The sequence below is a fragment of the Moschus berezovskii genome, chromosome 24 (assembly GCF_049115385.1).
Source record: "Moschus berezovskii isolate FMDL1 chromosome 24, NW_MosBer_1.0, whole genome shotgun sequence".
Classification (NCBI taxonomy): Eukaryota; Metazoa; Chordata; class Mammalia; order Artiodactyla; family Moschidae; genus Moschus; species Moschus berezovskii.
The window spans coordinates 18,144,486-18,169,266 of NC_142483.1; the positions used below are offsets into that span (position 1 = coordinate 18,144,486).

The 24,781-nt window shown below is 38.5% G+C and overlaps 1 protein-coding gene across 12 annotated transcripts in view; it reads right to left on the reverse strand.

Moving 5' to 3' along the window:
* The window catches only part of CFAP20DC (CFAP20 domain containing), a 269,101-nt gene that overhangs the window by 236,570 nt on the left and 7,750 nt on the right, over positions 1 to 24,781 (reverse strand). For 11 of the 12 annotated variants that reach the window (XM_088831654.1, XM_055414220.2, XM_055414224.2 and 8 more), the window contains exon 4: positions 17,007 to 17,079. The exons of the other annotated variant lie outside the window; for it this stretch is intronic. In XM_088831654.1, coding sequence (XP_088687780.1) covers positions 17,007 to 17,079 — 73 coding nt within the window. The remainder of the gene's footprint in view (positions 1 to 17,006; positions 17,080 to 24,781) is intronic. 12 annotated transcript variants of the gene reach the window in all.

The window sequence follows — 24,781 nt, forward strand, 5'->3', positions numbered from 1 at the left end:
GTCCATTCTAAAGGAGACTGATCCTGGGTGTTCATTGGAAGGACTGATGCTAAAGCTGAAACTGCACTACTCTGGCCACCTCATGCGACGAATTGACTCACTGGAAAAGACTCTGATGCTGGGAGGGATTGGGGGTGGGAGGAGATAGGGACGACAGAGAATGAGATGGCTGGATGGCATCACCGACTCGATGGACACGAGTTTGAGTGAACTCCGGGAGTTGGTGATGGACAGGGAGGCCTGGTGTGCTGTGATTCATGGGGTCGCAAAGAGTCGGACACGACTGAGTGACTGAACTGAACTGAAACACAGTTTAGAGATATAAGTGACAAAAAAAGATTTCATTGGCTAATATGAGACTTTCCAATTGGATAACACGTTTTTTAAACAAATAACTTAAGAGCTATTTAGCAACCACTATTTTCTTCAAAGGAAGGCACCAAAACAACCAAAAAAGAAAGTAAATGTTCCACAGGAAGAGTTGTGCTTGGTAAACGGACACAATCTCAAAAGCTCTCACCAATGTCATTCTGACCTGAAATTATCAAATTTAGGTATTCTCTCAACTCTGGTGGCTTTAAAGTGGTTGAAGAAGACCAGTGACACAAGAAAAGAACAGGCCTGCAGCTGTGAGGCTATATTCTCTTTTCCTAAAGTTTCAAAAAAGTCTGCTGTCTCCAGTATCACTGAAGAAGGGACAATAGGAATAAAATTCAATAGGGTAGAAGAACCTGAAATTTCTACTACATTTCTTTTCTGAACTCTTTGCCTAGCTCACTAATAACAATACAGAAAAAGTGATGTAAGAGTAGCTTTCTTTTTTTTACAATATTGTACTGGTTTTGCCATACATTGACATGAATCGGCCATGGGTGTACCTATGTTCCTTATCCTGAATCTCCTCCCACTTCCCTCCCCATCCCATCCCTCTGGGTCATCCCAGTGCACCAGCCCCGAGCACCCTGTATCATGCATCGAACCTGGACTGGCAATTCGTTTCACATATTATAATATACACGTTTCAATGCCATTCTCCCAAATCATCCCACTCTCGCCCTCTCCACAGAGTCCAGAAGACTGTTCTATACATCTGTGTCTCTTTTGCTGTCGAATACAGGGATATCGTTACCATCTTTCTAAATTCCATAAATATGCATTCAGTTCAGTTCAGTTCAGTTCAGTCACTCAGTCGCGTCCGACTCTTTGCGATCCCATGAATCACAGTACACCAGGCCTCCCTGTCCATCACCAACTCCCGGAGTTCACTCAAACTCATGTCCATCGAGTCGGTGATGCCATCCAGCCATTTCATTCTCTGTCGTCCCCTTCTCCTCCTGCCCCCAATCCTTTCCAGCATCAGACTCCTTTCCAGTGAGTCAACTCATCGCAAGAGGTGGCCAAAGTATTGGAGTTTCAGTTTCAGCATCAGTCCTTCCAATGAACACCCAGGATTGATCTCCTTTAGAATGGACTGGTTGGATCTCCTTGCAGTATAAGGGACTCTCAAGAGTCTTCTCCAGCACCACAGTTCAAAAGCATCAATTCTTCTGTGATCAGCTTTCTTACAGTCCAACTGTCACATCCATACATGACCACTGGAAAAACCATCGCCTTGACTAGATGGACCTTGGTTGGCAAAGTAATGTCTCTGCTTTCTAATACGCTGTCTAGGTTGATCATAACTTTCCTTCCAAGGAGTAAGCGTCTTTTAATTTCATGGCTGCAATCAGCATCCACAGTGATTTTGGAGCCCAGAAAAATAAAGTCTGACACTGTTTCCACTGTTTCCCCATCTATTTCCCATGAAGTGATGGGACCAGAGGCCATGATCTTTGTTTTCTGAATGCTGAGCTTCAAGCCAACCTTTTCACTCTCCTCTTTCACTTTCCTCAAGAGGCTTTTGAGTTCCTCTTCACTTTCTGCCATAAGGGTGGTGTCATCTGCATATCTGAGGTTATTGATATTTCTCCCAGCAATCTTGATTCCAGCTTGTGCGTCTTTCAGCCCAGCGTTCCTCATGATGTACTCTGCATATAAGGTAAATAAGCAGGGTGACAATGTATTGGTGTTTTTCTTTCTGGCTTACTTCACTCTTATAGTAGGCTCCAGTTTCATCCACCTCATTAGAACTGATTCAAATGTATTCTTTTTAATGGCTGAGTCATACTCCATTGTGTATATGTACCACAGCTTTCTTATCCATTCATCTGAAAATGGACATCTAGGTTCCTTCCATGTCCTGGCTATTGTAAACAGTGTTGCGATGAACATTAGGGTACACGTGTGTTTTTAATTCTGGTTTCCTCGGTGTGTATGCCCAGCAGTGGGATTGCTGGTTCATATGGCAGTTCTATTTCCAGTTTTTAAGGAATCTCCCCACTGTTCTCCATAGTGGCTGTACTAGTTTGCATTCCCACCAACAGTGTAAGAGGGTTCCCTTTTCTCCACACTCTTTCCAGCATTTATTGCTTGTAGACTTTTGGATAGCAGCCATTCTGACTGGTGTGAAATGGTATCTCATTGTGGTTTTGATTTGCATTTCTCTGATAATGAGTGATGTTGAGCATCTTTTCAAGTGTTTGTTAGCCATCTGTATGTCTTCTTTGGAGAGATGTCTGTTTAGTTCTTTGGCCCACTTTTTGATTGGGTTGTTTATTTTTCTGGAATTGAGCTGCAGGAGCTGCTTATATATTTTTGAGATTAATTCTTTGTTAGTTGCTTTGTTTGCTATTATTTTCTCCCATTCTGAAGGCTGTCTTTTCACCTTGCTTATAGTTTCTCTTTTTTTGTGCAGAAGCTTTTAATTTTAATTAGGTCCTGTTTGTTTTTGTTTTTATTTCCAATATTCTGGGAGGTGGGTCATAGGACCCTGCTGTGATTTATGTTGGAGAGTGTTTGGCCTATGTTTTCCTCTAGGAGTTTTATAGTTTCTGGTCTTTTCTTTAGATCTTTAATCCTTTCTGAGTTTATTTTTGTGTATGGTGTTAGAAAGTGTTCTAGTTTCATTCTTTTACAAGTGGTTTACCAGTTTTCCCAACACCACTTGTTAAAGAGATTGTCTTTTCTCCATTGCTATTCTTGCCTCCTTGTTGAAGATAAGGTGTCCATAGGTGCGTGGAATCATCTCTGGGCTTTCTATTTTGTTCCACTGATCTATATTTCTGTCTTTGTGCCAGTACCATACAGTCTTGATGACTGTAGCTTTGTAGTAGAGACTGAAGTCAGGCAGGTTGATTCCTCCAGTTCCATTCTTCTCAAAATTGCTTTGGCTATTCAAGGTTTTTTGTATTTCCATACAAACTGTGAAATTATTTGATCTAGCTCTGTGAAAAATACCATTGGTAGCTTGATAGGGATTGCATTGAATCTATAGATTGTTTTGGGTAGTATACTCATTTTCACTATATTGATTCTTCTGATCCAGGAACAATGTCTATTTCTCCCTCTATTAGTGTCCTCTTTGATTTCTTTCTTCAGTGTTTTATAGTTTTCTATATGTAGGTCTTTTGTTTCTTTAGGTATATCCCTAAGTATTTTATTCTTTTCGTTGCAATGGTGAATGGAATTTTTTCCTTAATTTCTCTGCTTTCTCATTGTTAGTGTATAGGAACGTAAGGGATTTCTGTGTGTTGATTTCATATCCTGCAACTTTACTATATTCACTGATTAGTTCTAGTAATTTTCTGGTAGAGTCTTTAGGGTTTTCTATGTAGAGGACCATGTCATCTGCAAACGGTGAGAGTTTTACTTCTTTTCAATCTGCATTCCTTTTATTTCTTTTTCTGCTCTGATTGCTGTGGCCAAAACTTCCAAAACTATGTTGAATAGTAGTGGTGAGAGTGGACACCCTTGTCTTGTTCCTGACTTTAGGGGAAACACTTTCAATTTTTCACCATTGAGGATAAGGTTTGCTGTGGGTTTGTCATATATAACTTTTATTATGTTCAGGTATGTTCCTTCTATTCCTGCTTTCTGGAGGGTTTTTTTAAAAATCATAAATGGATGTTGAATTTTGTCAAAGGCTTTCTCTGCATCTATTGAGATAATCATATGGTTTTTATTTTTCAGTTTGTTAATGTTGTGTATTACATTGATTGATTTGCACATACTGAAGAATCCTTGCATCCCTGGGATAAAGCCCACTTGATCATGATGTATGATTGTTTTAATATGTTGTTGGATTCTGTTTGCTAGAATTCTGTGAAGGATTTTTGCATTTATGTTCATCAGTGATATTGGCCTGTAGTTTTCTTTTTTTGTGGCATCTCTGTCAGGTTTTGGTATTAGGGTGATGCTGGCATCATAGAATGAGCTTGGAAGTTTCCCTTCCTCTGCAATTTTCTGGAAGAGTTTGAGTAGGATAGGTGTTAGCTCTTCTCTAAATTTTTGGTAGAATTCAGCTGTGAAGCTTTCTGGACCTGGGCTTTTGTTTGCTGGAAGATTTCTGATTACAGTTTCAATTTCCGTGCTTGTGATAGGTCTGTTAAGATTTTCTATTTCTTCCTAGTTCAGTTTTGGAAAGTTGTACTTTTCTAAGAATTTGTCCATTTCTTCCAAGTTGTCCATTTTATTGGCATATAGTTGCTGATAAGTCAGTCTCTTATGATCCTTTGTATTTCTGTGTTGTCTGTTGTGATCTCTCCATTTTCACTTCTAATTCTGTTGATTTTTCTCCCTTTGTTTCCTGATGAGGCTGGCTAGTGGTTTGTCAATTTTATTTATCCTCTCAAAGAACCAGCCTTTGGCTTTGTTGATTTTTGCTATGGTCTCTCTTGTTTCTTTTGCATTTATTTCTGCCCTAATTTTAAAGATTTCTTTCCTTCTACTGACCCTGGGGTTCTTCATTTCTTCCTTTTCTAGTTGCTTTCGGTGTAGCATTAGGTTATTTAGTTGACTTTTTCCTTGTTTCTTGAGGTAAGCCTGTAATGCTATGAACCTTCCCCTTAGCACTGCTTTTACAGTGTCCCATAGGTTTTGGGTTGTTGTGTTTTCATTTTCATTCATTTCTATGCATATTTTGATTTCTTTTTTGATTTCTTCTGTGATTTGTTGGTTGTTCAGCAGCATGTTGTTCAGGCTCCATATGTTGGAATTTTTAATAGTTTTTCTCCTGTAATTGAGATCTAATCTTACTGCATTGTGGTCAGAAAAGATGCTTGGAATGATTTCAATTTTTTTGAATTTACCAAGGCTAGATTTATGGCCCAGGATGTGATCTATTCTGGAGAAGGTTCCGTGTGCACTTGAGAAAAAGGTGAAATTCATTGTTTTGAGGTGAAGTGTCCTATAGATATCAATTTGGTCTAACTGTTCTATCGTATCATTTAAAGTTTGTGTTCCCTTGTTAATTTTGTTTAGTTGATCTATCCAGAGGTGTGAGTGGGGTATTAAAGTTTCCCACTATTATTGTGTTATTGTTAATTTCCCCTTTCATAGTTAGCATTTGTCTTACATATTGTTGTGCTCCTATGTTGGGTGCATATATATTTATAATTGTTATATCTTCTTCTTGTTTTCATCCTTTGATCATTATGTAGTTTCCTTCTTTGTCTCTTTTCACAGCCTTTGTTTTAGTCTATTTTATCTGATATGGGTATTGCTACTCCTGCTTTCTTTTGGTCTCTATTTGCATGGAATATATTTTTCCAGCCCTTCACTTTCAGTCTGTATGTGTCCCTCGTTTTAAGGTGGGTCTCTTGTAGACAGCATATATAGAAGTCTTGTTTTTGTATCCATTCAGCCAGTCTTTGTCTTTTGGTTGGGGCATTCAACCCATTTACATTTAAGGTAATTATTGGTAAGTATGATTCCATTGCCATTTACTTTACTGTTTTGGGTTTGAGTTTATACACCCTTTCTGTATTTCCTGTCTAGAGAAGATCCTTTAGCATTTGTTGGAGAGCTAGTTTGGTGGTGCTGAATTCTCTCAGCTTTTGCTTGTCTGTAAAGCTTTTGATTTCTCCTTCATATTTGAACGAGATATTTGCTGGGTACGGTAATCTGGGCTGTAGGTTATTTTCTTTCATCACTTTAAGTATGTCCTGCCATTCCCTTCTGGCCTGAAGACTTTCTATTGAAAGATCAGCTGTTATCCTTATGGGAATCCCCTTGTGTGTTATTTGCTGTTTTTCCCTTGCTGCTTTTAATATTTGTTCTTTGTGTTTGATCTTTGTTAATTTGATCAATATGTGTCTTGGGGTGTTTCGCCTTGGGTCTATCCTGTTTGGGACTCTCTGGGTTTCTTGGACTTGGGTGGCTATTTCCTTCCCCATTTTAGAGAAGTTTTCAACTATTAACTCCTCAAGTATTTTCTCATGGTCTTTCTTTTTGTCTTCTTCTTCTGGGACTCCTATGATTCTAATGTTGGGGTGTTAAACATTGTCCCAGAGGTCTCTGAGGTTGTCCTCATTTCTTTTAATTCTTTTTTTTTCTTTTTTCCTGTTTCATTTATTTCTACCATTCTATCTTCTACCTCACTTATCCTATCTTTGGCTTCTGTTATTTTACTGTTGGTTCCCTTCAGAGTGTTTTTAATCTCATTTATTGCTGAGCACTGAAGAATTGATGCTTTTGAACTGTGGTGCTGGAGAAGACTCTTGAGAGTCCCTTGGACTGCAAGGAGATCCAACCAGTCAATCCTAAAGGAAATCAGTCCTGAATATTCATTGAAAGGACTGGTGCTGAAGCTGAAACTCCAATACTCTGGCCACCTAATGCAAAGAACTGACTCGTTGGGAATGTCCCTGATGCTGGGAAGGACTGAAGGCAGGAGGAGAAGGGGATGACAGAGAATGAGATGGCTGGATGGCATCACCAACTCGGACATGAGTTTGAGTGAACTCTGGGAGTTGGTGATGGACAGAGAGGCTTGGTGTGCTGTGATTCATGGGGTCGCAAAGAGTCGGACACGACTGAGTGACTGAACTGAACTGATTGCATTATTCGTTATATATTGACTCTTTTTTATCTCTTCTAGGTCCTTGTTAAACCTTTCCTGCATCTTCTCGATCCTTGTCTCCAGGCTATTTATCTGTAACTCCATTTTGTTTTCGAGATTTTGGATCATTTTCACTATCATTATTCGGAATTCTTTATCAGGTAAATTTCCTATCTCTTTCTCTCTTGTTTGGTTTGGTGGGCATTCATCCTGTTCTTTTACCTGCTGGGTATTTCTCTGCCTTTTCATCTTGTTTATATTGCTGTGTTTGGGTTGGCCTTTCCGTATTCTGGCAGTTTGTGGTCTGGCAGTTTGTGGTTCCTCTTATTGTGGAGGTTCCTCGCTGTGGGTGGGGTTGGACGGGTGGCTTGTCAAGGTTTCCTAGTTAGGGAAGCTGGTGTCGGTGTCCTGGTGGGTGGAGCTGGATTTCTTCTCTCTGGAGGGCAATGAAGTATCCAGTAGTGAGTTTTGAGATGTCAGTGGGTTTGGTGTGACTTTGGGCAGCCTGTATATTAAAGCTTGGGGCTATGTTCCTGTGTTGCTGGAGAATTTGCATGGTATGTCTTGCTCTGGAACTTGTTGGCCCTTGGGAGGTGGTTGGTTTCAGTATAGGTATGGAGGCATTTGATAAGCTCCTATTGATTAATGTTCCCTGGATTCAAGAGTTCCCTGGTGTTCTCAGGATTTGGACTTAAGCCTCCTGCCTCTCGTTTTCAGTCTTATTCCTACAGTAGCCTCAAGACTTCTCCATCTATACATCACTGATGATAAAACATCTAGGTTAATGATGAAAGGTTTCTCCACAGTGAGGGACACCCAGAGAGGTACACTGAATTACATGGAGAAGAGAAGAGGGAAGAGGGAGATAGAGGTGACCAGGAGGACAAGAAGGGGAATCAAAAGAGGAGATAGCAAGCTAGCCTGTAATCATTTTCCTATGTGCTCTCCACAGTCTGGATCCCTCAGAGATGTTCATGGAGTTACAAAGAGAAGAAGGAGGAAGGAGACAGAAGTGGCCAGGAGGATAACAGGGGGAATCAAAAGGAGAAAGATCCAACCAGTAATCAGTTCCCTAAGTGTTCTCCACAGTCCAGAATACACAAAGAGATTCACAGCGTTGGGTAGAGAAGAAAAGGGGGAGGTGGGAGATAGAGGCGACCTGGTGGAGAAAAAGGAGAGTCAAAACAGGGAGACAGCAATCAAGCCAGTGATCTTGCTTCCAAGTAAAAATGGGTACTGAAGATTGGGTTCTTAAAGGTACAAAGTTGATAACAAATACCAAAAAGGAAAGATTAAAAATCTAGAGTAGAGGTTAGATTCTCAAAAATACAATATTAAAAAAAAGTCACAAAAATTATTATATATATATATATATATGTATATATATATATAAAGTTTGCTTTAATAGGGTCTTTCTTTTTGGCAAGGTAGTAGTATGTTATAAAAATGAAAATTAAAGGAGTAATAGAGGACATAAAAATTAAAAAAAATGTTAATAGTAAAAATATATCTAGGACTTTCTCTGGAGCTGTTGCAGACAGTGTGGGGTCAGTTCATTTTCAGATAGTTCCTTGATCTGACATACTTCTCAGGGTATATAGGCCCCTTCCTATGTAGTCAGTGCTAACTACAGGGTTTTAATCTATTGCACTTGTCACTTCCAAAGTGGTTCCCTCTGTTTATTTTAGCTTCTTCTGTTTGCTGGTCTCTTCAGTGTCTAATTTTCACCCTGACACAAGGGTGGTGGTGGTGGTCACTTTTTTTCAGACTTACTTGTTCAGTCGTGCTGTGGGGAGGGAGGAACACTGCAAATAAATATCACTGGCATGTGTGGGGCTTGCTCACAGTGATTCAGCCACACTGGGTTTGCCCCCGCTCTTGGCGTGTGTGCTTTCCTAGTGTACACTGCTCAAGCTCTAGGTTGCTCTGCCGGGAACTGTGATACAGGCTCTGGGTTGCATGCACTTTCCAGCTCTAAGCTGTTCAGGTTCAGGTTCTCGGGTATTCCACAAAGGCGCAGACTTGGTTGGGGCTGCGTTTTGATCCCGTCCCAGGTCCGAGCAGCTCAGGTTACTAGGTGCTTGGCGAGCACAGGAAGGCTGTAGCTTATCGGCTCCCCTGTCCCAGCCGCTCAGTTTGCTGGGTGTACAATGGGTGCACCTTCTCAGGTGTGCTGTGTGTCTCTTCTGGGGAGCTGATCTCTGGCTGCGACCCTCCCGGTGGATATCGACTGTCCAGAATCCCAAGAAGTCTTGGTTAGCAACGAAGTCTGCTTGCAGTTTGGTATAGGATGCCTCTTTGGGGCTGCGATTGCCCCTTTCCGGCTTGGCTGTCCCCACCTGCCTGTCTCCGGCTGGGGATGGGCCAGTCTGCAGCTGGCTAGCTTGGCTCAGTCCTTTGTTCTGTGAGTGGAATTGGCAGTGTCTTAGGTTAGGGCTTTTCATGGGATAGCTATCCCACAGTCTGGATTGCTATCTCAAGTTAGTTCCCTCAGATTGCCCTTGGGGCATTCAGGCTGGTTCCTTACCCTAAGCAATGTAGCCTGCACCTACCTGTTCAGCCCCTGCTTGCTAGTGGGGGATGTGAGTGTCTAGGCTACTGCTCTGCTGGGAGTTGCTGTTAGGCACATAATCTCTGGGTTTTAATTCTTTATTTTTCCTCCTGGTTATTTTGCCCTCTGAGATTCCAAGGCTCGCCACAGACCCGCCGGAGTGTTTCCTGGTGTTTGGAAACTTCTTTTTAGGACTCCCTTCCCAGGACAGATCTTCATCCCTACCTCTTTTGTCCCTCTTTTTAACCTTTTATATTTTGTCCTACCTACTTTCGAAGACGATGGGCTTCCTTTCTGGGTGCCTGATGTCCTCTGCCAGCATTCAGAAGTTGTTTTGTGGAATCTGCTCAGCGTTCAAATGTTCTTTTGATGAATTTGTGGGGAGAAAGTGGTCTCCCTGCCCTATTCCTCTGCCATCTTAGGACTGCCCACCAAGAGTAGCTTTCATTAAATTATCCTGAGGCTAAAGTTTTTTTTTTTTGTAGGATGAGTATGTTTCAGTCTTCCATTCTACTGATACAGAAATTGAAAAGGAAGCTTTGAGATGCATTTGAACCTAAATCTCCCAGTATTTCTTGCTGCTGCTGCTGCTGCTAAGTCACTTCAGTCGTGTCCGACTCTGTGTGACCCCATAGACGGCAGCCCACCAGGCTCCCCCGTCCCTGGGATTCTCCAGGCAAGAACACTGGAGTGGGTTGCCATTTCCTTCTCCAATGTGTGAAAGTGAAAAGTGAAAGTGACGTCACTCGGTCATGTCTGACTCGTAGCGACAATCTAGTATCACCGATTAGCTCTGGCAACTGTAAGAAGAACATTCACGTTACCATTTACTAAAGAGGAAACAGACAGAATTTAAGTGTCTGGCCCCAAAGCATAAAACTAGAGGATAGAGTAAAAGGACAAGACAAAAACTCTGGAATGGGTATCATAAATACTAGGCTGCATTGGGATTCTAGATTAAAAATCATTAAACTCTACTTAGACACAATTTTCAAATTCAGAAAACTGCAATGACATCACAAAGGATCAGCTAAAATTTCTAAGGACTATGGACACTTTTAAGGGTCATTCTCCCTTTTTTTTAGAAATTTATTTTATTAGATTCCAAATGAAAGCAGTACTCCAGATAGCTAGTGGCTCAACACACGAAAACTTCTGGCAATAATATTCCCTAGTATCTGCAAGCTAAGAATCTCAACTTCTTCAAGATAGCACCTGATGCTCCCACCACCTTTCAAAGTGTTTTCATCCTGTATATTGAAAAAACACTGGTTGAGCTGAGTGAAAATTAAAATTCACTAGAGGCATTAACAGTACAAAATATCTCTCAGAATTCATCGAGATAATGACAAAATCAGGATGGACAAAGGAATTAATGCAGCTCAACAATATTCAGTAAAATGAATGCAATTCCTGTTCAAAATGTAATACTTCAAAATCATTTAGTGTGATTGGCAGCATCAAATATAGTGAACCGGATTTCTATTTCAAGAAGGAGTTGGTTCTCTTCCAATAACTCAGGTTCTTGGTGCTCCTCCTGTGCACCAGATGTCTGCCCCCAGGCTCTGAAACATCCAACAACCCTCACAGGGGAGTGCTGGCTTCCCACTGCCATGAAGAAATACATGGAAAAGACCACAGAATGAAAAAAATCCTTAAAAATCTGTTGTTTATGAAATCATTTAACTTCAGGCCAAGTGAGACACAGGTACACTAAAACAATTTGAAAATGAAAACTGCAACTGAGAAATAATCAAGTAGAAATGACTGGTTTATTTGTAAAAAGCATGAGAGGATATTTTCTTTTGTGGGTTTATAATGAAAGAGAGATGTGAGAATTCTGTTTAATGCTAAATATACTGTGTGCTAACACAGTAAACACATCGTTTACATGCAAAATACAACGTGCTTTGATAATTTCTCATAAGGTTATGAAGTTCTGAAGCCACCTTACCCAGAGATACAGGAATATGTATGAATATTTTTGAATAATATGATTAGTGTATGTTAAAGAAAAAAAAGAGGCCTAGTCATGAATCAAAGTAAAGAAACAATAAAAAAGAAATGAAGTTGTTTCTTAGCTCTCCTTTTCTGGGAAAAAAGTATAAGAAAGTATTATTTTATTTAAGATGTGAAATATTAAGTAAAAAATACCTGAGTAAAATTCTTCCTTTATTTTCAAGTATTTATCTCTCTTTTTTTTTTAATTTTTTTGCTTTTTATTTTTTTATTTTATTTTTTTTAATACAGTTAAAAGTATTTTTATTAAAAAATTCAAGTATTTATCTCTTAAAAGGGTAATTACAGAAAAACGAACAGCTGAGAATCAAAGACTCTAAATAAGATATACAAGTCTAAGTACTTTCATCTTATTCTAAGATTCAAATTAAATATCCCTGCTACATATGTTTGTATGTATAGTGAGAAAGAAAATTTACAAATATGGAGGCATGGCATGGTGGTGCAGAGCACAGGTTCTAGATTTAGACTCTAAGTTTGATTTCTGGCTCTAAGGTTATTGGTTTAAGTCAGTAACCTCTGGCAAATTCCTTAACCTTTCCAGACTTAAGTTCCCTCAATGGTAAAATAGAGGCAATATTTATGGCTGCTACTTATACAGGCTTATTTTAGAGATCGAATGAAAACAATTAAAATGCTTAGAACATGCCCAGTATATAATAGTTCAGTCCAGTATATAATAGCTCAGTTGTGTCCAACTCTTTGAGATCCCATGGACTGCAGCACTCCAGGCTTTCCTGTCCATCACCAACTCCCAGAACTTGCTGAAATTCATGTCCATCAAGTCGGTGATGCCATCCAACCATCATATATAACATATGTGCTGGATATATTACATTTATAATATGTAATAAAACACCAGTATATAATAAGTGTTTAATAAATATCAGTCATTATTAATTTATGTTAATTTTCTTATTTAATTCTTTTGACAAACCTGTGAGGTAGGAATTATTACTCTCCTCCCATACCCGAGGCAAGTTTAGGAACTTGCCAAAAGTCCCAATGAGATAAAGCAATCTGACTCTGGATCTGTCTAGTTCCAAGTCAGTGCTCTTACTTCTACCTAACCCATCACATGTTCCCTATGCCTTGCTCTTGTACCACTGTAACATTACAAAGATGTACTTAAATTGACTTTTAAATGGTTTTTCACCCTCACTGCAGACTATATGAGGACAGAGAAACTGGGTCTTCTATATTAATTCCACTACTGCCCACTCATACATATTTCAGAGCTTTTGGATAAGACACTGTATTAGGTGCTAGAATATCATGGAACTCAAAGACCATCCAAAATGACAGATAATCAAATAAATATACAATTACATACTGGTATAGTTGTAGTGAAGGAAAACAGCAAAGTGCTAGAAAACAATGTAAGATTTATTTCTCATTTATTTATATCTCATAAGACTTATTTTTCATATAACTGACAACAGAGCAGTATGGGATGAGCAAGGAGAGGTGAGAGACCAGAGCATATAGAAACTTTAAGGATCTGGGAGTCTGTCCTTAGTACAGTGAAGATTCCAGTTGGTTTTTAGAATGATCACTTCAGTTGCAGTGTAGAGATTATATTGGAAAAGGATAAGAAAAGAATCTGGGAAAACCACTCAGATGCTCTATATAACAGTAGATCAGGGGAAATGTGATGATGGCTTGGGACTAGGAGGGTAGTGAAGGTGGGAAGAAGTAAACAGATTCAAGGTAGAGTGACACTCTCATGCCTATCACACCGTATGACACCTAACAGTAATTCAGTAATTTGCTGACGGACTAATCACAAGGGATTCCTCAAGCAGAGCTGTTGTTGGTTCTAAGGCATCCACTAACCCACAGATGTATGACCTTCTCCTGAGCAGTATAATCACCCAGTGAACATGAGATACATAGGAAGATGCTGAAGAAATGAGTATTAAATATATATACCATCTGGCAAGACTCTGCTTGTGAAAAACTCTTGATGTGTAAGTGTATATTTGTGAAACAAAATGCCTCTCCCATTTTGACAATGAAAAATTTTAGAAGTCAAATATCTTTCTGCTATGTGACTTTCCAAGCTTGTTAGAGAAATATATTATTTAAAATGGCCTGGAGCTATGCTGCCAGAAACACAGTAACACTAAGGGTGCTGAAAGAAAGCCCTTTCATTTAAGGAAAATAAAAAGCTGTAGTTAGACAGACAATCAAAACTCATTACTCTGCCTTCTTTCTTGTAAAACATAGGCTCTGTCATTACTTTCTAAAATAGCAAAAATATTTTGACTGTTTATGAGCAACAAATTCAAATGTGGAGTTAATACATTTTCTTATAATCTGGTAATTTCATGAGGTCAGGATAGAGAATGCTTTCCTCATTTTATTTAATAATTCTGACCTTTTATCCCAGATATTTATTTTGCGAAAACTATAAAACTAAAACCATCTGGAAAATCCAAATGTTTGTTCACATGGCTATACGAACAAGAGACTCTATGATTATAGTTAGCCAAATTCAACATCTGACCATTAGTTCTATCACCCATGAAAATATTTTCCCATCCTTCAAGTGCATTAATCACATGGTAACAAAGGGGGTGGTCAGGCTTATTTATATCAACTGCTCTCTTGCTAGGACTAAGGTAAACATAAGATACCTACTACTTTCTCAATAATTAAAGCCCTAATTATTATTAACTTAGTTAAAACAATATATTTATCAGGTCACAGTGATAAGCTCAAGTGTTTGGGGGCACAAATAAAGCATAATTTTGCTTAGGAAAAGAGTGCTCATCAGCAGAAGATTCTGTCCCGAGGTTCAGCCAAGTTTCCTGCACAACTTTGATCAAAAGGCTAACTACCAGCATTCCTACCAGTGCTTCTGAAGAATCTCAATGTATAGGTGGTAGAGATCAGGAGAATAAGAGGGCTGGACTGGATTTCTATGCAAGGAACCTAACAACCTTAAAAATAAAATATAGTATGCTTACTTCCATTTGGTAGGAAACCGCTTTACTCTACATTGAATATAAAGCTTTGTATATAGTACACTGTACCTTTAGAATGTTTTTAGAGTCTTGAAAATGCTTTTTCTGCAGAAATACGAAAAGATACATAAGAGCATCAAATGCTCCTTTGGTCTTGTTACTATTAGAAGTAGTTTAAAAAATCTTGCTGACCATGGAAGATGATAAGAGAAAATCTTAGAAGTTCACTGAGATTTAAAGTTGAAAAAAATAAAAACATAAATTGTTCCATCTATTCTTTATCATTCCAGAAAACAAAACTCTGTGTCATTAGCTAAAATTCATATTTTATCAATACATGCATACATTAATATTTTAATTCACATAAACAAAGAAATTAATAACCTCAAATTTATATTAATCCCATTTAATTAAGAAAGCTCTTCCTTCCCCTTGGTCTGCACCAGTGTAACTAGTACAAAATTAACTTCATTAATAGGAAAAGTCACTTATTTCGGCAGGGGAAATAAAAGACTAAAAATAAGACTTTTACCTTGGACAGCTATTAATTACAAGGAAAAATTAGAAAACATATACCCTAAAAATAATGTATAATTGAGTCCCTAAATAATATTTCATTCTATCTGAGTACAGAAATTAAATGTTATTTTCATTCTCAGAATTATATCAGATAACAGGTAGCTCAACTGAGTAAAATTTGTAGATTCTTACTTTGGCCAAACAACTTGTTCGTAGCAAGGCCATTAAAAACAAATATATCCCAAGCCATCTATATGTAAACAGAAAAAAATGAATATATCTCAACAAAAGTAAGTAACTTTAAGATACTCTACACAGAAAATCCTAAAGATGCTACCATAAAACTACTAGACCTCATCAGTGAATCTGATAAAGCTGCAGGATACAAAAGTAACATACAGAAATCTCTTGCATTCCTATACAATAACAATGGAAAATCAGAAAGAGAAATTAAGGAAATAAACGCATTTACCACCATATCAAAAAGAATAAAATACCTAGGAACAAACCTACCTAAGCAGACAAAAGACCTGTACTGTGAAAACTATAAAACACTGATGAAAGAAACTGAAGATGACACAGATGGAAAGATATACCATGTTTTTGGGATGTGTGCTGTGTGCTCTGTAGTATCATTCTTGGATTGGAAGAATCAATACTGTCAAGATAACCAAACTACCACAACAATCTACAGATTCAATGCAATTTCTATCAACTTACCAATGGCATTTTTTTTTTTTTTACAGAACTAGAACAAAAAATTTTAAATTTGTATGCAAACACAAATGACCCCTCATAGCTAAAACAACTTTGAGAAAGAAAAATGGAGCTAGAGGAATCAGAATCCTTGACTTTGGACAATACTTCAAAGCTACAGTTATTAAAACAGTACGGCACTGCCACAAAAACAGAAATATAGATCAATGGAACAGGATAGAAAGCTCAGAGATAAACCTATGCATCTATTCTCAATGAATCTATGAAAAAGGCAAGAATATGGAGAAAAGACAGTCTCTTCAATAAGTGGTGCTGGGAAAACTTTACAGCTACATGTGAAAGAATAAAATTAAAACAGTCTCCAACACCAGACACAAAAAGAAACTCAAAAGGGATCAAAAACCTAAATGTAAGGCCTGACAATATAACACTCTTAGGAGAAAACATACGTAGAACACTCTGACAAAAATCACATCAATATCTTTTTGGATCCACTTCCTAGTATTATGAAAATAAAAACAAAAATAAACAAATGAGACCTAATTAAACTAAAAGCTTCTACACAGCAAGGGAAACCATAAACAAAATGAAAAGACAACCCAGAGAATGAGAGAAAATGTTTGCAAAGTGACCAACTAGGGATTAATCTCCAAAATATGCAAACAGTTCACGCAACTCTATGTCAAAAAAACAAACAACCCAGAAAATGAGAGAAAATGTTTGCAAAGTGACCAACTAGGGATTAATCTCCAAAATATGCAAACAGTTCACGCAACTCTATGTCAAAAAAACAAACAACCCAATCAAAAAATGGACAGAAGATCTAAACAGACATTTTTTTCCAAAGAAGACATACAGATAGCCAATAAGTACATGAAAAGATGCTCAATATCACTAGTTATCAGAGAAATGCAAATCAAAACTACAGTGAGATATCACCTCAGATCAGTCAGAGTAGCCATTATCAAAAAGTCTACAAACAATAAACACTGGAAAGGACATGGAGAAAAGGGAAACCTCCTACCTCTTCAAATCATAGGCTCTTCATTATTAAATTCAAGATCCTTTGATATTTTCTTAAACAGATGAAATCTGTTTTCTTCCCTTAGGGAAATGCCAGACTACAGTATATCCAGAAATACTATTAAATTAGTTTAATTACTTCATGTCAACTTGATAAGTCACTGCTCTTTAATGCAGAAACTGCCAGCTGTAATTAATGACTCTTCGCATGTGTCAATTGATCAAATGTCTAATACACATAAAACATAGAAAGAAGTTCTATATATCTTACAGCAATTCAGTGGAGAAGTCTTGTCCCAGGGGTATGTAAATCTGAAGTACAAGAAACCTCTGGATCAGTCCAACTAAAATGAAAGGAGGAAAATATATGTTTGTATGTCTGAATCATTTATATGTACAAAACAGTCACGTGCCATCAATAAGCTGAAGCTTTTATCATTTCAATAATATACACAACTGCAAGAGCACTATCCCGAGTTACAATCTCACTACAAAAGAAAAAAAAAAGATGAAATCAAATCAGACTCTAACAACAAATGTTGTCTTTTAAAGTCCCACCTGTGGGCTTGGCAAAATCTTTATGAAAATTTATAACATAATACTTTTTTATTTACTGTTTGTATTAGGTTTCAAGAAAGTGTACACATTCAATAGACACATATAAAACTGAACTATAGGTTATCTCATTAAGGCGGTCATAAAACCATGTAGCAATTATTCTTACTCACTGACAATTTTAACTGTATTTAACAACTTAATGAAAAATAATAGATCAGAAAAACAGTTCTAATTATGACAACTACAACTGAAGGTTTGATGAGACATATCTAGTTCATATGGTTTTAAGTGTGTCTAAAATGAGATGAGATATTTTCAATTAAATACCTTTTGTTAATTTAAAATATATTTAATTAATTTAATGCTCACAAATTAAAAACTTACAGGTTTTATTCCCCATCACCAGCTTCATCTGAATTAAAAATATCTGGAGAAAGACCTATGGCATTTTTGATTACTGAAGTCTACAAATGCTTCAACTATCAACTGATTTTGTATTACCTCTTCAGACCTATTCACTTAATTCTTTTCCTTTTAGGTTTTGAACTTTCACTTGATATCTCAATTACAATGCTTTTAATGAATGTTTTAGTATCACTTCCTCCTGAAACACGACTTCCAGGAATTTGTTTTTTCCCTAATGTGGAATGTTGCTTAGGAAGTGGACATGTCTTGATACAATTGTGAACCTCTCCTACAAATCTAACAGTACAAGCCAATACGTGGAGAACACTTCAAGAAAGGTAACTGGTTTAACATGAATGCTGTTTTCTATTCATTCCAACTTAGCAGACTTAACAAATTTAAGTATTTTAAAGTAACAATTTATATTTGGATAGTCTACATATAAAAATGTTCTGGTTTAGAATTCTAATGTTAAATTTTTTACAACATTCCTGAAGAACTTAAATAGTTCCTGTATTTTACTTCAAATCTAATTTCTAAGCAATAAACATATTTGACCAAATGTGCTTAATATTTTAAAAATCAAACATACAAGGATAAATTTTACTTAAAATACTAAGCTGCAAAGAGTCATCAGTAGAGGTAACAGTCTCTGATCTTAGAATATTCTCTAGGAAACAGGTTCTACCACATTTATGGGAAAAGCCAACAAGACAACTAGAGATCTGGACCACAAAACCAAAATGAAATACCCAAATGAGGCCAACTTAAATAAACCACCATTAATCAATCTCTCTCATGTATCTTCCATTGATTGGCCCTACAGTACTTCTTCCACTGCAGAAAGGCCCCATAAAGAGAGCTGAGAGAGCACTGGGATAAATGAAATCTCTCTTTACAAAAGGTCCTAATTTATGTCACAGATCTCACTGAAATCAGCAACTGTTCTCTTCAAACACAAAGAGTTACACACATAGGGCATTTTTGTATGAACATTTTTAGATATGAAAGATGCTTGCCCTCAAAAAAAATAAAGCGTTGTAATTCAACGCTATGTAATTCTCTCACATATAGAAGCCCTAGTTTCCAAAAGGCTTCACTTCTAAGATTAAAAGAAGTAAGACAATACCATACGGTAATGATCTGAAAAAGAAAAAAGTACTCTAATAACATTTGACAGACACTGATCCTGTGTGTCAGAAATGCTAAATAAACTCTATAGCAACATTTTTTCTTCCAGTGGCCGAGTAAATTTAAACTGACTCTTTGGCCAAGTAAATTTAAACTGACTCTTCATGTCTACATTATATTTAAAATCACTCTAAGCAATGCTGGAACTATTGTTAGTCAGAAAATTCCCACCAAGTACATAAAATTCATAAAAATTCACTCTTTTTTACTGAAATATGCAGGTTTCTGCAGTTTTATAGTATGTTCTCTGCCCGAGACAAAAGCTACCTCTATTTTTAAGAGGTCAGATCCTTTCTTCTTTTGAATATTTTAAGACACATTTATTTAGTAAATTGATTTTTAAACAGTTGCTTTACAGTTGTTCCATTACAGCAAATCACAGTTGTATACCTCAACATACACTTTGCAAGTGTTACACTGTCCAAAGTGTTGGGACCAAACCACAGTACAGTAATCTTTTATAAGTAACTTGGTAACAGTAACCTGAAGGTATTTCCTGATTCTACTGGAGTCCTGACACAGACAGGACACTAAAATGCACCTTAGCTACTGTAGCACAGAAAACAGGAAACAACTATGGCTTTATAATAGGTTATTCCACACCCCTTGCACACATCAGAAAACCTGTTTGGGCCCTTTTACTTTTCATATGTAAAACTGGGTTGATAATTTAGGCTTACCCCTCATAGAATCATTTGTGTAAATCAAATGAGATCTATCATTCAGTAAAGACTTATTGAGCATCTACTATGAAAAAGATTCCGTGTTAAAGCTTTTGGAGTGAATAGGACAGACATGCTTTCTGCTCTCTTGGAACTTACATACTAGGTTTCATGAAGGAGAAGGTCACATTGCTATGAAAGCCTATATAATCTTGAGTCATTGGGAGGAAGAGGATGATGAGTGAAGGTTTTCTTGTAGAAGTAACAGTGGAGTTCAGTTGGGAAGAACAGCAGAGATTGACTGGGCAAGGAAGGTAGAGGCAGAAGAGAGAAAAAAATATTATATAGAGAGGGAATACTCCATCATGTGATGGAGGCTATAGTAGATTAGATGAACTTAAAGGCCTACAGGACTGGCAGGAGAGACAGAAGGGGAAAAGCAGCAGGGAGTATGTCTGGCAAATAGTCAGGGACTCAATGACATGGGGCTTGAAAGCCTTGTGAAAGATACAGGTCATCCTAGGGTCAACAGGAAGCCACTCGTCCATTCATTCATTTATTCAGCAAAGACCTACTGAACGTTTACTACGCGCCAGGCACTGTTCCAGGTGAACAAAGTGGACTAAGTTTCTGTGTTGGTAGGTCTTGGTTTCTGGTGATGGTGGAAAAAACAATAAAGGAACATACTAAACAGCAAGTTCAAGGTGATAATTACTGTAGGAAAATGGACAGCAGGGTAAAGGAGATTAAGAATGCAGAAGGGACACAAAGCACAGGTTGTAATTTAAGTATGGGTAAGCACGAGTCCTCACTGAGAAGACGACATTTTATTTGACAAAGGCCTGAAGAAGGGGAGAGAGTGAGCCATGTAGCTACTTGGAAAAAGAAAGCCCTAGGCAGAGGGTTATGGCTTGTGCACAAGTGCTAAGGTACCAGACTGGTTGAACACAGCAAGGAGACCTGTATGGATGGAGGAGAGTGAACAAGGCAAAGTAACAGGAGATAAGATCAGAGTTAAGAGAACATTAGATACTACAGCACCCTGTAGATGTTTGGGTTTTACCCAGAGAGACATGGGGCATTTTCAGCAGAAGAGTGCTTGATTTAAAAGTATCAGTCTGGCTGCTAAACTGACAATGGACTGTAGGAAGGCAAGTCATAAACAGAGACTAATTAGAATGCTACTGCAATAATCCAAGACAATGGTGGCGTGGATGAGGGTGGCAGCAAGGAAAGAAGCAAGAGGCAGTCAGACTAAAAAACTAAATTAAAGATAGAGCCAACAAGATTTTCTTGATGGTTAAATGAAAAGAAGGAAAAAATTAAGATGATTTAAGAGTTTTTGGTCTGAAAGACAACTTGCTAACAACTGAGATGGGGCAGTCTGAAGGAGGAGGAAGAAAAATAAAAAATCCCCGAGAATGGGCATCCTGGAAGATGAGTGGAGAAAGTACTGTATATATCAAGTCAGTCAGTCAGTCAGTCAGTTCAGTCGCTCAGTCGTGTCCGACTCTCCGCGACCCCATGAATCAGGGCACGCCAGGCCTCCCTGTCCATCACCAACTCCCGGAGTACACTCAAACTCATGTCCACAGAGTCGGTGATGCCATCCAGCCATCTCATTCTCCGTCGTCCCCTTCTCCTCCCGCCCCCAACCTTTCCCAGCATCAGAGTCTTTTCCAGTGAGTCAACTCGTCGCATGAGGTGGCCAAAGTATTGCAGTTTCAGCTTTAGCATCAGTCCCTCCAATGAACATCCAGGATTGATCTCCTTTAGAATGGACTGGTTGGATCTCCTTGCAGTATAAGGGACTCTCAAGAGTCTTCTCCAACACGACAGTTCAAAAGCATCGATTCTTCGGCGATCAGCCTTCTTCACAGTCCAACTCTCACATCCATACATGACCACGGGAAAAACCATTGCCTTGACTAGACGGACCTTGGTTGGCAAAGTAATGTCTCTGCTTTTTAATATACTATCAAGGTTGGTCATAACTTTCCTTCCAAGGAGCAAGCGTCTTTTAATTTCATGGCTGCAATCAGCATCTGCAGTGATTTTGGAGCCCCAAAAAACAAAGTCTGACACTGTTTCCACTGTTTTTCCATCTATTTCCCATGAAGTGATGGGACCAGATGTCATGATCTTTGTTTTCTGAATGTTGAGTTTCAAGCCAACCTTTTCACTCTCCTCTTTCACTTTCATCAAGAGGCTTTTGAGTTCCTCTTCACTTTCTGCCATAAGGGTGGTGTCATCTGCATATCTGAGGTTATTGATATTTCTCCCAGCGTATTGATTCCAGCTTGTGCTTCTTCCAGCCCAGCGTTCCTCATGATGTACTCTGCATAGAAGTTAAATAAGCAGGGTGACAATATACAGCCTTGACGTACTCCTTTTCCTATTTGGAACCAGTCTGTTGTTCCATGTCCAGTTCTAACTGTTGCTTCCTGACCTGCATACAGGTTTCTCAAGAGGCAGGTCAGGTGGTCTGGGATTCCCATCTCTTTCAGAATGTTCCACAGTTTATTGTGATCCACACAGTCAAAGGCTTTGGCATAGTCAATGAAGCAGAAATAGATGTTTTTCTGAAACTCTCTTGCTTTCTCCATGATCCAGCGGGTGTTGGCAATTTGATCTCTGGTGCCTCTGCCTTTTCTAAAACCTGCTTGAACATCTGGGAGTTCACGGTTTACATATTGCTGAAGCCTGGCTTGGAGAATTTTGAGCATGACTTTACTAGCATGTGAGATGAGGGCAATTGTCCGGTAGTTTGAGCATTCTTTGGCATTGCCTTTCTTTGGGATTGGAATGAAGACTGACCTCTTCCAGTCCTATGGCCACTGCTGAGTTTTCCAAATCTGCTGGCATATTGAGTGCAGCACTTTCACAGCATCATCTTTCAAGACTTGAAATAGCTCAACTGGAATTCCATCACCTCCACTAGCTTTGTTAGTAGTGATGCTTTCTAAGGCCCACTTGACTTCACATTCCAAGATGTCTGGTTCCAGGTGAGTGATCACGCCATCGTGATTATCTTCGTCGTGAAGATCTTTTTTATACAGTTCTTCTGTGTATTCTTGCCACCTCTTCTTAATATCTTCTGCTTCTGTTAGGTCCATACCATTTCTGTCCTTTATCGAGCCCATCTTTGCATGAAATGTTCCCTTGGAATCTCTAATTTTCTTGAAGAGGTCTCTTGTTTTTCCTATTCTGTTGTTTTCCTCTTTGCATTGATCACTGAGGAAGGCTTTCTTATCTCTCCTTGCTATTCTTTGGAACTCTGCATTCAGATGTTTATATCTTTCCTTTTCTCCTTTGCTTTTCGCCTCTCTTCTTTTCACAGCTATTTGTAAGGCCTCCTCAGACAGCCATTTCGCTCTTTTGCATTTCTTTTCCATGGGGATGGTCTTGGTCCCTGTCTCCTGTACAATGTCACGAACCTCCGTCCAGAGTTCATCAGGCACTCTATCAATCAGATCTAGTCCCTTAAATCTATTTCTCACTTCCACTGTATAATCATAAGGGATTTGATTGAGGTCATATCTGAATGGTCTAGTGGTTTTCCCTACTTTCTTCAATTTAATTCTGAATTTCGCAATAAGGAGTTCATGATCTGAGCCACAGTCAGCTCCTGGTCTTGTTTTCGCTAACTGTATACAGCTTCTCCATCTTTGGTTGCAAAGAATATAATCAATCTGATTTCGGTGTTGACCATCTGGTGATGTCCGTGTGTAGAGTCTTCTCTTGTGTTGTTGGAAGAGGGTGTTTGCTATGACCAGTGCATTCTCTTGACAAAACTCTATTAGCCTTTGCCCTGCTTCATTCCGTGCTCCAAGGCCAAATTTGCCAGTTACTCCAGGTGTTTCTTGACTTCCTACTTTTGCATTCCAGTCCCCTAGAATGAAAAGGACATCTTTTTTGGGTGTTAGTTCTAAAAGGTCTTGTAGGTCTTCATAGAACCGATTAACTTCGGCTTCTTCAGCATTACTGGTTGGGGCATAGGCCTGGATTACTGTAATATTGAATGGTTTGCCTTGGAAACCAACAGAAATCATCCTGTCATTTCTAAGATTGCATCCAAGTACTGCATTTCGGACTCTTTTGTTGACCATGATGGCTACTCCATTTCTTCTAAGGGATTCCTGCCCACAGTAGTAGATATAATGGTCATCTGAGTTAAATTCACCCATTCCAGTCCATTTTAATTCACTGATTCCTAGAATGTCTATGTTCACTCTTGCCATCTCCTGTTTGACCACTTCCAATTTGCCTTGATTCATGGACCTAACATTCCAGGTTCCTATGCAATATTGCTCTTTACAGCACCGGACCTTGCTTCTATCACTGGTCACATCCACAACTGGGTATTGGTTTTGCTTTTGCTCCATCCCTTTATTCCTTCTATAGTTATTTCTCCACTAAGCTCCAGTAGCATACTGGGCACCTACCGACCTGGGGAATTCCTCATTCAGTATCCTATCATTTTGCCCTTTGTTACTGTTCATGGGGTTCTCAAGGCAAGTATACTGAAGTGGTTTGCCATTCCCTTCTCCAGTGGACCACATTCAGCTGTGGTCCATGTGATCAGATCGGCTAGTTTCCTGTGATTATGATTTCAGGAGGATGTCAATTTCTGTCAATGCTGCTGCTAAGTTGAGCAAGACGAGAGCTGAGAACTGGCCACTGGATTCAAGAATAGAAAGAACACTAGAAACCTTGACAAGAGCACTGTCAATAAAGTGGTAAAGTCAAAGCCACTGAAGTGTTTTAGAAAGAGGAAATCATAAGAAGTTTATTTCAAAGAATTACAAAAAGTTAGGGCAGGGGTAGGCTGAGGGGAACCTCATAAAGATGACCTCATCCACCAGAGCAGTTGAAACTTAGATCAACACACAGCTTCAGGGATGCCGATCCCGAGAGACACACCATTTGATTAAGATGTCACAGGCAGAGAAAAGTATAGTTTCAAACATGAGCATCAAATAGGAAGTCCCCAGGGAGACCATCCAAATGATAGATATTTACATGTAATAGAGTTTCTTTTCATATGGGCATCTCTGTATAATACATTCCAGCCTCAAGAGCAACATGAACTTCTTTAACTGGCTAATGATCTACAAGTTTCAGTATCAAGGCCAAATGCTTACCATTAGAAATTATAACCTAAATCGATACAGCTTCTTAGTATGAGAAGTTTAACAATATTACTGAATACCAACTATATATGATACTC